Source organism: Gorilla gorilla, chromosome 15 (assembly GCF_029281585.2).
Source record: "Gorilla gorilla gorilla isolate KB3781 chromosome 15, NHGRI_mGorGor1-v2.1_pri, whole genome shotgun sequence".
Lineage (NCBI taxonomy): Eukaryota > Metazoa > Chordata > Mammalia > Primates > Hominidae > Gorilla > Gorilla gorilla.
In genome coordinates this window covers 73,244,463-73,258,608 of record NC_073239.2, presented here as the reverse complement: position 1 = coordinate 73,258,608, position 14,146 = coordinate 73,244,463, and the positions used below count along the sequence as shown (strand labels likewise).

The window sequence follows — 14,146 nt, the reverse complement described above, 5'->3', positions numbered from 1 at the left end:
AAAGTCTCTTATCTGATGTAGTTAGAAAGGTAGTTATTCAGGCCAGGGAGAGTGGCTCACACCTGTAATCCCAGCACTTTGGGAGGCTAAGGTGAGGATCCCTTGGGACCAGCAGTTCAAGACCAGCCTGGGCAACATAGTGAGACCCCATCTCTAAAAAAAAAAAAAGTTAGCTGGGTATCGTGGTGTACACTCATAGACCGAAGTACTCAGGAGGCTGAGGTGGGAGGATCATGTAAGCTCAGGAGTTTGAGGCTGCAGTGAGCTAGGATCACGCCACTGTACTGTAGCCAGGGTAACAGAGGGAGCCCATGTCTCAAAAAACAAAACCAAAAAAATTTTTTTAAAAAAGGAAAGAAAGGTAGTTTTCAGTTCATTGAAGGTAATTTATAGCAGGGAACTTATAGAAAATATATACTTATTTTGCATTTTACCCTTCATACCTCATTTTAACTTAAACACAAATGCACATTTGTATACTAATATCTCGACAGTGTGCCAAAGCCTTTCGAGTATAGGTCCGTTTACAAAAGAGTCAAGTGATCCTTCTTGATGATCTTTCTTGAATGAACAGCATTCACAATGAATCATTTCCAATTTAAGCTTTTTTAAAGTGGAGTGAGAACCAAAAGGCAGTAGGGACAATCTGAGCAAAAACTTCACAAAGCCCATACACTTCCCAATATTTTCCAGTTTTCTTTCCCATACTTGAAACCTTTTTTTTAAAAGCAATTTGCTTACAGTCCTCTCAAAGTATTCAGCTTAATTTTCAAAGGAAAAACAACTCTTTGATACTCATATTTATGAGATTATGTGACATTTAATTACCTAATATTAACAGTATGACTGATATAATAAGTTTGGAAACAACGATAACTGAATCCTGGTAAGCATACAACTCAACTGGCAGAAGCAGAAGTATGCGGGTTAGGAGAAGGTAGCAAATTATTAGGTGGGAGCATGGGCATGCCATGGGCATTCATTAGTATGTTTCATAGAGGCGTGGTCAATCCCGTAAGAAAGCAAAGTAGAGGTCCTATAAGAGAGCTTATAGAGAAAGTGTTATTCAGGACAAGGAGCAGCTTCCAAGGAGCAGCAAAGGGTAAGTATTCCAGAGTATTTAAATATATGATAGTTTAACTATTAATTAAGTTAAACTGCCTTAACATATTAACATTTTATAGTAAAGAATGGAAAATACATACATCGCCATTACATGTACATATATAGTAATACATAGTCAAATATTTAATTGCTTTTAAATATATTTAACATAAATTATATTTATACCATATTCAAAAGTCTTTTTGAAATATTTTAAATTTTCCTTTGCTATCTTCTATCAATTTAGGATGAAAAAGGGGGGTTTGATAGGTAGCTAATCCTGTTTGAATTATCAGAAGCTCCAAATTAATGGATTACAAATTGCATGTGTAATAGATGGTACAGCAGGCCACTTTTAGACAACAGGCTCCTGGAGAATAGAGCTAACACTCAATGAATATGCTGTATACAAGACTCTACCAACATTAGTTCTCCATAAACCTCATTTTTTCTTTTCTTTCTAAACATTCAGACCTGTAATAAGAATGCAGCTCAGGTCTATCCACTTAAATGCTGTGCCAAGATATCATACTATAGATATTTTTGCACTTACTCTATTAGGTAATTTTTGCCTGACATGAGTATTAACGAGAACGGATATACTTGTTAGGTATTGCAAATAATTCAACTTTAAAAACATTTTCTATTACTTCTCTTTTAAGCTTCTTGCTTGGACTAAAGAGTATTAAGATTGCAGGTGAGCTATGAATCATTTTCTCCAACAAACACACACACACACAAAAACAGATGAGACTGATATAAGATTATAACTATTTCCTCTAACATTAGACATTATTTTTTTTCTCATTACACAATTTTACCCATTTAAGCTTATGAAGCTTAAATATTGCTGCAATATTGCTTTTCTCTACTTGCATGTTAGGAATCCATGAGATTTTATTTGATTTTTTTTTCAAAAGTGTTGTGCACATATATAACAATTTGCAAACCATTGATTTGGTCCAATTTTATTATCTCTCAGAGTAAAAAACAGACAGGGATTAAGTAACTTGCAAAAGATCACAAAATTAATTAGAGGCTACACAATTAACAGAAACTGACACTTACGTCAATGATCTTCCCATTGATCACACTGGCTTTGTGTTTTCTAATTTCAGCTATGTTGATTCAGACTAAACTAGTCACTGAAATCTTCATTTTCTGAAGCAGTTTTCATCCTAAAGACTCATGAATGTTAAGTAGAGAATCAAATCCATTAAAAGATCTAACTACCATCAATTGGTTTAGATAAAGAAGGAGTTTTCATCTAATGGAAATGTTGATGGAAGGCAGGAACTTGAAGTTTGGCTAGTTTATTGGGTTTCATTGCATAAATTATGGCAATTTAAATGAGTTTTTATTCTTACCCTATACAAGAAACTAACAAAAGAACTGGTAAAACTTTTGGATGCTTTCCATCAGCAGCCTGGGGTAATAATCCAGCTTGACATCCATCCAATCCAAGAAGTGAATTATTCCAAATAAATAAACTAATTCTAATAACAGAATAGGGCTTCAATATTATAAAAATAAATATATTTAAAATTGAGAAACATCTACCAACTGAAGGGGTGGTGCATTAATTGTCAATAGTCTTATAGTGTGTTTTCAAATATGTAGTCACAAGTATATTTGCTATGTCTTTCTTTTCATAAAATAAAGTTATTCCATGGTCATCAGTAATACCATATTAAACTGTTTTAAGTCATAGAGGCTGTGATACAGAGTTTTGCATAAGGAGTAACAGTATTTTTCTGTGAAGATTAGGGTTTAGAACCACATGAATAGCAATAACTAACATTGGGTTCATGCTTATCTGTTTTCATTTAAAATAAATTTTGAGAATGTATGGCAATAGTTCCACAATAGCTAAATTCTATCAATTTTAGCATTCACGAAGAATTCAAAATACCTTATATGGGGAGAAAAAAGAAAGTCTGCAGTCAAATGAATTTGGGATACAGTAGATTATTTTTCAGAGTTATAAGATTATATGACTTTTTTTGCAGAGAATTTCTGGGACTCAAAATTTAAAGAAAACACTTTGGGTAATGTTACCGCAAGGGAATAATAAAAGCAACTATCATTTAGAGAGCACTTACTATATAACCATAGTGCCTGTATTATGTTGATTTGACCACATCTCTAAGGGGTAGGAACACTATCATCACCTCTATTTTATAGATAAGGAAATACTTGAACTCAATGAATCCAAACAGCAGAACATTTCCAGAATGTATACAGAAATCAAACTCTGAAATTTAAAAAAGTCCCTTTCCCAGTTTTATTACGAATACATCACTAGATGATAGGAACCCAAAGCCTGTGAAATATGCCCTGATGACACCCAGTTTGCTTACCCACAGCAAGTTTCTATCAGGTTAATGACAATTTTGAGAATTCAGCAAGCTTCCCGCACTATGTACAAAAAAACCTCATCCTTAACACTGACCTCTTTCAAACCAGTTTGAAAATTTCTGGAGGTTGTTCTCCTGTGGAGTGGAAATGGTTAAAGGCATGAACTAAAAACCAATGGCAAAGGATGGGGAATGCAAGTTTAGAAAAGAGGCAAAGGAGTTAAGAGAGTCAGATCCATTCACCTAAGAGAAAATGGCAGCTAGACTGACGGGGCAGGAAGGGCCCTTGTTTGGCTAGGCCATCCATTCCCATCTCCATGTGGGGCCACAGGCCTCAAGTTCCCAGGAAACCACATTGGATGTGCCAAAACCAATGAGCACAATGGGAATTTAGTAACTTGCACAGCAGAGGCATACAGTCAATACAATCATTTAGCTGAAGAAGAATTTATCAAAGTATAGAACATGGATCACCTGTAACATCATCTAGGTTGTCTGTCCAAAGTGAAAATTCATGGAGAGAAACCTAGAAAATTACAACATCAGCCTCTGTAGGCGCAGCTAAGGAATCTGCATTTTAAGCAAACCTCAGGAAATTCTGATGTAAGCTTAAGTTCAAACCTGAAATTAGGCAAGAAAGAATTCATTATACTTCTTTTAACTAACAAGAATAACCTTGGTATTCTTCAACTAGAACCTGTTTAGAAGACAAAAGAAGGAAGTGATGCTTAAGAATGGTCCATTTGGGCACTCCAATGCACATCCCATAATTAGCAGTGGGTGTTCTGGGCAGCACAACAGCTTGAAAACAGTTTGTTCAGGCTTACAGCTCCGCAGCCGTAAGAAGCATGGCCCCATTTTGCAAGCCTCAGACACATTCCTGCTACCGACATCCAATTTAAAATTCTTATTTTAAGTTCAGAAAGACAGAGTTACGCACCACATAACAATGCCTCAGTCAATAATGGACTGCATATATGACGGTGAGCCCATAAGATCCTGATGGAGCTGAAGAACTCCTGTTTTTACAGCTAACCTGTTATACAGTACGAGTATATTCTAAAATAACTATAAAAAGTACAATAACATAGTTATTATCAAATATGTACTGTACTAATTGCATGTGCTATACTTTTATATCACAGTGCAGTGGGCTTGTGTACACTAGCATACTAGCATCACCACAAATACATGAGTAATGCACTGTCTCCAAAAAAAGAAAAAAAAAATCTTAGGTAGATCCTTTAGAATATGAGTTGTCTGGTGGTTTTTTTTTTTTTTTTGGAAGACTTATGTGTATGTTCTCTTTTTTTTAAACAGGTGGTGTTTGGTTACATGATGTTCACTTTATTTAATGACAAGTAAAAGTGTAAGGAAATTGAGCTATGTTGTCACATTGTGGAAAACATCTCAAGGCAGCAAGAAACTGGATAATCCTGAATATTTTTACCTGAAGGACTAAGTAAAGATCATAGCATGGTGGTTTCTAAGACACAAACTCTTCATAATCTAACATCTCTGAATTTAGGATGCATGTTTTCTTTTAATTTTTATTGAGATGTTAATTCGCACACTATAAAACTCATGATTTTAAGTGTATAATTCAGTGGGTTTTGGTCCATTCACATATAGTTGTATAACCATCACCACTAAGTTTAGAACATTTTCATCTTCCCCCAGATAAGCCTCATGTCTACTGGTAATCACTCCTTATTCCACTTTCCTTAACTCCTGGCAACCATGAACCTACTCTGTGTCTCTGTGGATTTGCCTATTTCTTACATACAATATGTTGGCTTTTTCAACTTAACATGTTTTCAAGATTCATCTATGTTGTATGTATCAATATCGTACTTCATTTTTATTGTCAAATAATATTTCATTGTATGGATATACCATGTTTTGTCTGTCCATTCTTCAGCTGATGGACATTTATTTCCACTTTTCGGCTATCACCAATAATGCTGCTATGAACGTTCATGTACCTATTTTTGTGTGAACGTGTTTTCAATTCTGTGTATATACCTAGCAATGGAATTGCTGGAGCACATGGTAACTGTACATAGATTTTACCTCTTGAGGAATGCCAAACTATTTTTTCCAAAGCAGCTGCATCATTTTACAATCCCACCAACAATTTATGAGTGTATTTCAACATCCATGCCAACAGTCATCATTGTCTTTTTGACTTTAGCCATCCTAGTGGGTATAACGTGGTATTGTGTGGTTTTAATTTGCACTTCCCTGATGGCTAATTGTCGAGCCATGTTTTTATGTGCTTACTGGCCATTTAATACATTCTTTGGAAAATGTTCTGAAAAGTTATAAACTTTTTATCGTCTTTTAATGAGGTTGCATTTTGATGAGTTGTAAGAGCCTGTTACATATTTTGGACCCAAGTTCCTTATCAAATATATAATCCCTAAATATTTTCTATTTTGTGAGTTGTCTTTTTACTCTCTTGACAGCGTCCTTCCATGCACAAAACTTTAGTTTTGATGAAACCCAATGTTATATATTTTTTCTATTTTTTTCTTGAGACGGAGTTTCGCTCGTCACCCATGCTGGAGTGCATGGTGCGGTCTCGGCTCACTGCAACCTCCGCCTCCAAGGTTCAAGCGATTCTCCAGCCTCAGCTTCCCAAGCAGCTGGAATTACAGGCGCCCATCACCACGCCAAATTTTTGTATTTTTAGCAGAGACGGGGTTTCACCATGCTGGCCAGGCTGGTCTTGAACTCCTGACCTCAAGTGATCTGCCTGCTTCGGCCTCCCAAAGTGCTGGGATTACAAGCGCGAGCCATCGTGCCTGGCCTTTTTTCTTTTGTTGCTTGTGTTTTTATGTTTGGTATGTCAAAAATCACTGACAAATCTAAGGTTACAAAGGTTTACATTATGTTTTCAAAGGTTTACATTATGTTTTCTTCTAAGAGTTCTATAGTTGTAGCTCTTTGACCCATTTTGATTTAATGTTTGTATGCTGTGTGAGGTGTATTCCTTGCCCAATGGAATGTAACTTACAATTATAACCAGTTGTGATTTTCTATAACACATCTCACAATTCGTGGCATCTTAGATTTGACAAAGTATGGAACACTTATCCCCTGAAATAAAAGCCTATATAAATGTGCATTTTTTTTCTGGAAATGAAAAATCTGTTTCTCTCAATAATACTAAGACTCTTTGAATATCAATGTGATGAGAACAAAATCTGTCATAAACATATATATTTTCTTATGATAGATATATTAGTTTAAGGCTTCAAGGAAGGCTTGAAGGCTTACACACAATCCTTATGTTGTTGTTAAAAGTGAATGAAGACTGTCACAAAAGCAGCAATATGGCTGAAATGATCATGACAAAAATCCATTAATTCTACAAGTCAGGTTAAATTCCCCTGGAAGTTAACTTTATTTGACAGTGATGTAATGTCACGAGAAATAGTAATATAGGCACCAAGGAAATTTCTTTAATTAAAAACTGTAGGGGATTTTCAGAATCAAGGTTTAAATATGTATTGTGCAGAATATAAAACAATTAATAAACTCAACAGTTGGAGATTAACCTGGAAGTTAGAGAAGTGAAAAAAATCAGTTCTACTCTTATCAACCTACTAAATGTCCTAATGAACTCAGTGACAACCACAGAATCTGAAGACAATGGCTCACAAACAGGCTGATATCCATTTAATAGTTTTTGAAGATTTTTTCCTGTAAAATGGCTTGTATTTCCACAGGTACAATAGTGAAGAAATAAACTTTTCAATTTGACATGAAATATAAAACAACAATTTTACAAACATATTCATAAAATTTAACTGCTAATAACACAATACATGGTAAATGTGACCATCCCCTTAACTTCTAGACTATTTAATACAGAGAAGCAATCTGTCATCTCAGCTAAAAAGAAACATCTTTCCTTTCATTGAGTTCATTTTTGTTTGTTTAGAAACTGTCAAGCAAAACTGGAAAATACTTATTTTCCTTATCTTCCTCTAGGGATTCTTCATGAGGGCAAAGACTTATTTGAAAGGATGTAAGTTATACTAAAAAGAAAATACTGAACCTTTTTTTGTGTTACTGCTTCAATGATGCTTAGATTATTTTAAAAAGATGCTGAAGTCGTCTCATTGGTCGCACAGAAGGAGGCGCATCATACCCTAAGCCGCAAAGGCTAAACTACTGGGACAGAAGATTGACAGTAAAGGGATGGAGATGGATTTGGCTTAAAATCAAAGTCCTGTGGTTTGTCTATCAGAAATTCCACTGTTATGAGGCAAGGCTGCAAGAAGATAGTTTTTACCCAGCATTAACAATGGTGTAATCACACACCCTTTCAAGCACATCCAAAGAACAGAATGGCTTTAAAAAAGAAAAGAAGTGAAACAAAACCATAGAACTGCAGGTAACAATTCTATAACCTATATTACACTTCAATTAAGCAGAAAACTCTCGTAAGTGTCCACACAATACTGAGCTCCCAAATAACAGAGGTTTGAGTTTTTCCATGAAAAAAAAAAAAGACATTGAAGCTTTATGAAGAAAAGAGTTCTCCTCAAGTTTCCCAATACAGTAAATGTAATAACTTAAAATAATTTCCCTATTGGTACTGGAAAATAAATTCTACTACAATCATGTTTATGCCAGTTTCTGACATATTTCTGCATCCAGATTCATTAGTCTCCTTAATGGAGCCCATCATTTTTCCAATGGCTTTCTCCTTTCTTTAAACCCTAACCCTGAAATTCTATAACCAGTTATATCACGTGGCTTCCCTGAGGCACAAAGGTACCAAAGTCTATAATTAACTATCGAGGAATGATAAATATGTTCTCTATTTATATTAACAGATTTTAATTCTTTCGGGCCACAGTTGGGAGAAAAAAATCCAGAAACCTTAATACTCTGCAGGGTGAACTGTAGCCCTTTTTGCTAAAAGCTGAACCAAATAAGGGAAATGTTGAGAGTTGCAGCATGCATGACCCGGCAGCACCGATTATTAATAAAAAATTCCGGACTAGAAAAATACTCAGAGTTGTACTCCATCCACTCTGAATCATTTTTTTTGTAGTAAACGACATAAACAACTGAAAAATATTTCTATGGGAATACATCACTGGGACTTTTACTTCTGGAAAGCTACTTGCAAAAGGCATTAGAGTCAGGCCAAGACAACTAATTGGTCTGCAATTTCCTTGTGTATACACATGGGGGAGTGGGGCTAGTCCTTTATAGTGATGGCAAGACATAAAAAAAGAAGTGACCTTGGAGAAATTACTTTTCTGAATTGCGTTTCTCCACCTTGGTGAGCTACAGAGTTCTTTATTTTCACAAACTAACTCAACTGTGAAAAAAAAAAATCTCCTTAGTCAAAATTGTAAAGGGATCTTCCTACAAGTGGCCAAGAAGAGCTTGGTGTCCTTTTTGCTGATTTGCCACCTCTCTGCAGTTCCTTAGGCAGGGTGGGCGGGACCTCACTTTGGAAGCCAAAGGAAAAGATGTGGAGCCCATGGAGGGCGGTTCACTGTTACCCCTTCCAAGAGCTTGGAAATTATTTCCCAAATTTCAACTTATATTTAAGCTGAATTTACTAAAAGTCAGAAACTTTTAGTTAGACATATGCCCAACTATGGGACGTGTCCAACTTGGAAGGTAACTTCATTTTGGGGGATATGTCACGTTGCAGAATGACTAGACTTATAAACAGGACTTGAAATGGAAAATTATGATATACCTAACTCTCTGGAAAAATATCTTTTTTTTCTTGGTAGGTAAAATCTGGCCTTTCTGGATGCAAGACCATTTAGCTTACAAGATGGTTTTAGGGCATCAAGAATCCTTCAACCACTTTCTAGGCATACAGCAAGAAAAGAGAACGAGTGCCTCCTTTGTCATTCTTTGGGGCCCAAAGAATTACAGGCTGAAAAGACATACTCTATCAGCGAAAGCTAATCATCAGAGACTCTGGCTAAATCAAAAGGCATTCAATATATTATTCTAGGCAAGTCCATTTTTTTCTTTCATTTTCTGTCTGCAGGTAGAGTAAGCTATATAGAATACAGCAAGCTATCTATAAGAGGACTGTTGTGAGATTTTCACATCATTTAAAATTTACCCAAACAAAACCAAAACCAAAAATGTCTCATCCTAAACAATGATCTCCATTGAAAAATAAAGCTACATTAAAACTGAGAGGCTGAACTTTAAACATATTACGTCAAAATAAGCAGCAGCAATCAAGAGTAATATTATCGTATCACTTTAAGGAAAAGTGTATTCAAATAGGTTAGAACGACTGAAAATAGGCAAAATATTTGCCAGTAGGCAAAATACGAAAAAACCAATTCAAGTATGGATATAGTACATTAGAATCATATAAATTACGTATATGTACAAAGGTTAAAAAAAAGTCACCCAAATCTGCAATGGTCAAATTAAGAGAACATTAGTTTAAATAAATACTTATTTTATCTCAGCCAGCTTCTACCAGTCTCATGTCCTAAAGGATCTCTACCTTCTAGGAGCAGTGATACGATCAATGCCAAGCATCCAAGAATTATTAATCAAAATGAAATGAAAGTAACAGGAATGGTGGAGCTCCTATGAAATTCTCATTTAATTATTCCTCAGCAAACACTCATTTGCTCTCTCAAAAGCAGGAATTTTGAATTATCTCTGCAGACGTACCACTTGGTGTTGTGTATATCTAATCATCCCACTTAAATTTAGTTTGATTTGCAAACATTTTCGAAACTTACTGGGCTCCTTAAGCTGCAAGGGAAGGTGACAGATGGTGAAAAGGGAGTGCACAAAAATGACTATATCATTGTGATTGGTTGCTTTCAGACTCACAGAATTTGGCTTTCTTAACAAAGGAAAAAAAAAACCCAAGCTTTATGAAACCCCAAGTGGTTTTAAAAAGTAAAAGCTTATTTTTAATCATTCTTAAATCTTAATTCAGTCAGCAAATAAATGTGGTAGTATAGTACCCAGACCATGTCTACTACTGTAATTACCCTCAGTTAATGAGTTTTTAAGAGCTGATGTATTTTAATCAACCAAACAGTTCTGGCCGTGCAAGATGAGTATCGGGGCAAATCATATTAGGCAGAAATAACAAAAGACAGGCTAAAAAGTTATGGAAAATTGTTTGTGAAGTCCCATGTATTTGATGAATGAATATCTAAAGTAAATTCCACTGAAGTTAAAAAAAAAAAAAGCCCACAAGATATGAATATTCTCTCCCCCAACAAGTCAGAAAAATAAATCAGAAAAAGCCCCAGATTTCAAAACCACCTGTGCCTAAGGCCATCTGTCCACCAGTCACACTGTACAGAGCCGCCCCTCTGCTGTCTGGTCAGGTTTGAGCCACGATCAAGTATTTCTAGACACTGTGCGCCCTTCGCGTAACACCTACACCACACTGCACTGAAGTGAACTTCATGAGCCCACACTTTTGAATAAATTTCTTCTACATCTGTAAAATATGATTTAAAGTCTTGTCCAAGATTACAAAAAAAAAAACTTGGTTAAAAACCCAAGGTTAAAAATAGAAGCATAGCATTTTAAATCCAATTATTACAAAGATATTATGGTTTAATCAAGCAGACTTCAATGACGATGCTGCTGTTTTGAGCATGCAACACACCACTGGTATCTGTTACACTCCTGCCATGTTTCATCACCATGTCCCCTCTCTTTATTTCCAGCCCTGTCACCCTCCCCTGATAAACAGCATTACAAAAAGGTAAAATCTAGAGTTAGTGGCAAAATCTTCACAGTAACCTGTTAATAAAGTCGTAGATGGCTGTCAAGGGCGTCAGTCAATTGGACCTTGGAAAATTAATTTGATGCAGTTTTGCTCCCCAACTAGCTGTGTAGCACAGAAAGGGCAAGCAGCATGAAATGCATGAGTTCCATGAGGCAACGGGATCTGAGACCAGTATTTTGCAGACTTCTCCGAGCACACGTGTCCACAGGGAGTGAAAGCATGAGTTGGCGGTCCTGCGTCTACATAAAATCCTGCCTCACAGCCAAGCCAGAGAGGCACATAGGGGCCCACAGTCCTGCACATGGGACACTCCCTCTCGTTGGCCTCCGTGTCACTCCGATGGCCCCAGTTGTGGTACCCGTGCACATGGCCACAACTGAGATATGCCCAGGGCTGCTTCTCCTCCACCACCTCTTTCCTGTTGATGCTGGGGAAGGCCAGGGTGTTGAGCCCCACAGGACACTGAGGCCGGGCGGCGTTAATCTCCTGCCGGAGGGCTTCTATGTGCTTCTGAGTTGGAGTATGAAAAAGCCCATCAGCTGTTCTCCAGAGGAGAGTGGCCCCACACAGGTCAATGAGGGAGCCGTCCTGCAGGACGTTGGTCTCACTTTCCACCTACAACAAGTTTGAGACACATGCCTTTTAAAAGCAAAATCAAGCAAATCACTCCAAGATTCTTTCCTCTCAGAACAAGCAAAAAAATATTTGAAGATAACACAGGGAAGCAATTTATCCCACAAAAACAGAACTGGGGGAGTAACCTATCCTCCCCGAGCCTCATCTTCCTCATCTGATCACTGGATATGATACATATATGCCGTATGTACAAAGCCCTGAGCACAGTATGTATACCTAGCTTTACATGTTCAATTACTATAGTGGTTATTTTAATGAACTTCACAAATCTCCTAAGATTTTCTTTTTAACTCCTTAAGTCAGTAACACAATGACTCACTGATCCCATAGGATGAGAGATGTCCTACCAGTCCATCCAGTGGAGACTCATCCTCATCTTGATGATAGCCAATCCAGAAGATCTTGCGGGGGGCCTGCAGTCATTACTGGAGGGTCCAAAGCACTCCTGGTGACCCTTAGCTTCCTCCACCTTGAATCTATCTTTCATCGTTCATTTTTAAGGTTTGAAGCTGAACAGTTCAACATGAGCCTTCATTTTTAGAAGGAGGCCCGTGCTATGCACTAAGTGCTTATAAGACTGATTAACAGCTGACAAGAAGCAGCTAGGCGTGGTCAGCAAGAATGTGACCGCTGCCTCCACATGCCAGATGCATGCTAAGCCTTGGAGGTACCAAAGGCCAATAAAACCTCTTCCCCATCCTGCTGAGACTTGCTCTTCAGTAGTGGAAGGCAGACATGCCCAGAGCTCAGAGTGCATGAAGGCCAGTAAAGCACTGTTCAAGGCCACAAATTTATAGCAGCCAGGAGTGTGGACTCTGGGTTTGAACCCCGGCTCTCCCACTTATTAGCTGTATGACGTTGGGCAGACTACTTAAACTCCTCATGCCTCAGTTTCCCCTTGTTTAAACTTTAGAAAAGATGGTTGTGTTAGATAAGTAAATGCAAAGAGTTCTTAGAGAACACTGTCTGGTACACAGTCAACACTCTGTAAATACCTGCTACTATTACTCTGATGATGACAGACGGTCAGAAATGGTTTCTAAAAGGTTTTTCTTTAACAGAGATTTGAGAAAGATGTCAGGCCTCAGTAGGGAGGATAGCAGGAAGGCACAGCAGGGAGAGGGAGGAGAGACCAAATGCTGCACCAAGGGAGCAACAGGGAGTTTGATGAGGCTGTGCAGCCAGGCTGAACAAGGATGGACGCAGTTCAGGGCACTGGGTGGCAGGGACAAGAGACCCAGGCGGGAGAGGGAGGCTAGCATCCACGCCCAGAGGGAGTTGGTAGGGGGTTTAGGTAACTATAAAAGAACTGATTGACCTTTCAAAAAGGTCACTTCTAGAACTTTGGAGGGTGGGTTGGAGGGGTAAAGATGAGCTGTGAAGGAGGCAACTGGTGCTCTCTCTGGGTAGAGAGGGTGAGTACACCTCAACAAAGACAGTCTCAGTGGCAAGAGACAGAGGCACAGGGACTAGAGAGAAAGAAATTAGACTCGATGGCACTCAGCTCTTGATCTGAGCAAGAGCCTGTTACGTGCCTGGTTGTCTGGGTAGAACAGTACTTTCCACAGACAGAAACACAGGAGAAATGGCAGATGAGGGAGTAAATCCTGATTTCACCACTTAGTAGCTCTGTGGTCTTGAGTCAACGACTTAACCTCTCTGGGCCTGGCTTCCACATCCATTAAGCTGGAATAATGCCAGTACATGTCTTACAGGATTGTTGTGAGAACTAAATAAGTTCAACAGCAAAAGCCAGGCCAGTTCAGTTTTGGGTGTGCTGAATGTGAGGGTGTGCAGAGTATCGGTGGTGGTAATCCATACAAGGCACGTGTGATGCAGCGTTGGAGACAGATCAGGCTCGAAGAAACATATCTGGGATGTTATCTGCACCTAGGTGAAGCTGTGGGAATGGATGCCACTGCCCAGGCAGGGTCCCAGGGAGGGCAGAGAGGACTGAGCACAGAGCCAGGAGCTGGGGTGGAGGAAAAGAACCATGTAAGGGAAAGAGAGAGGTATGGGAAGCATCAGAAATTTTGTCAATCTTTGGTCCAAAGGACTTTGGCGGCTTTCTGCTGCCCTTGGGGTACAGCCCAAGCTTCTTAACACACTTAAAAGGTCACTCCCAATGCAGTCACTCGACTTCTCCTGCTGTAGCTCTTCCCTTCCTAACTGGAAACCAGGACTGTCCTGCGATGAGCTGCAAAGAGCTGGAGTCCATGAGCGCACTACCTCGGACTGCCCACAGGCAGGTGCAAGAGCAACCTCTGCCTGGAATACT

The 14,146-nt window shown here is 38.3% G+C and overlaps 1 protein-coding gene across 1 annotated transcript in view; it reads right to left on the bottom strand.

Annotated features, from left to right (window-relative positions):
* Window positions 1-6,841: 6,841 nt before the first annotated feature.
* Window positions 6,842-14,146, bottom strand: part of PELI2 (pellino E3 ubiquitin protein ligase family member 2) — a 183,918-nt gene continuing 176,613 nt past the window's right edge. Inside the window, exon 6 of the mRNA XM_031001942.3 lies at window positions 6,842-11,847. Coding sequence (XP_030857802.1) covers window positions 11,281-11,847 — 567 coding nt within the window. The 3' untranslated portion in view covers window positions 6,842-11,280. The remainder of the gene's footprint in view (window positions 11,848-14,146) is intronic.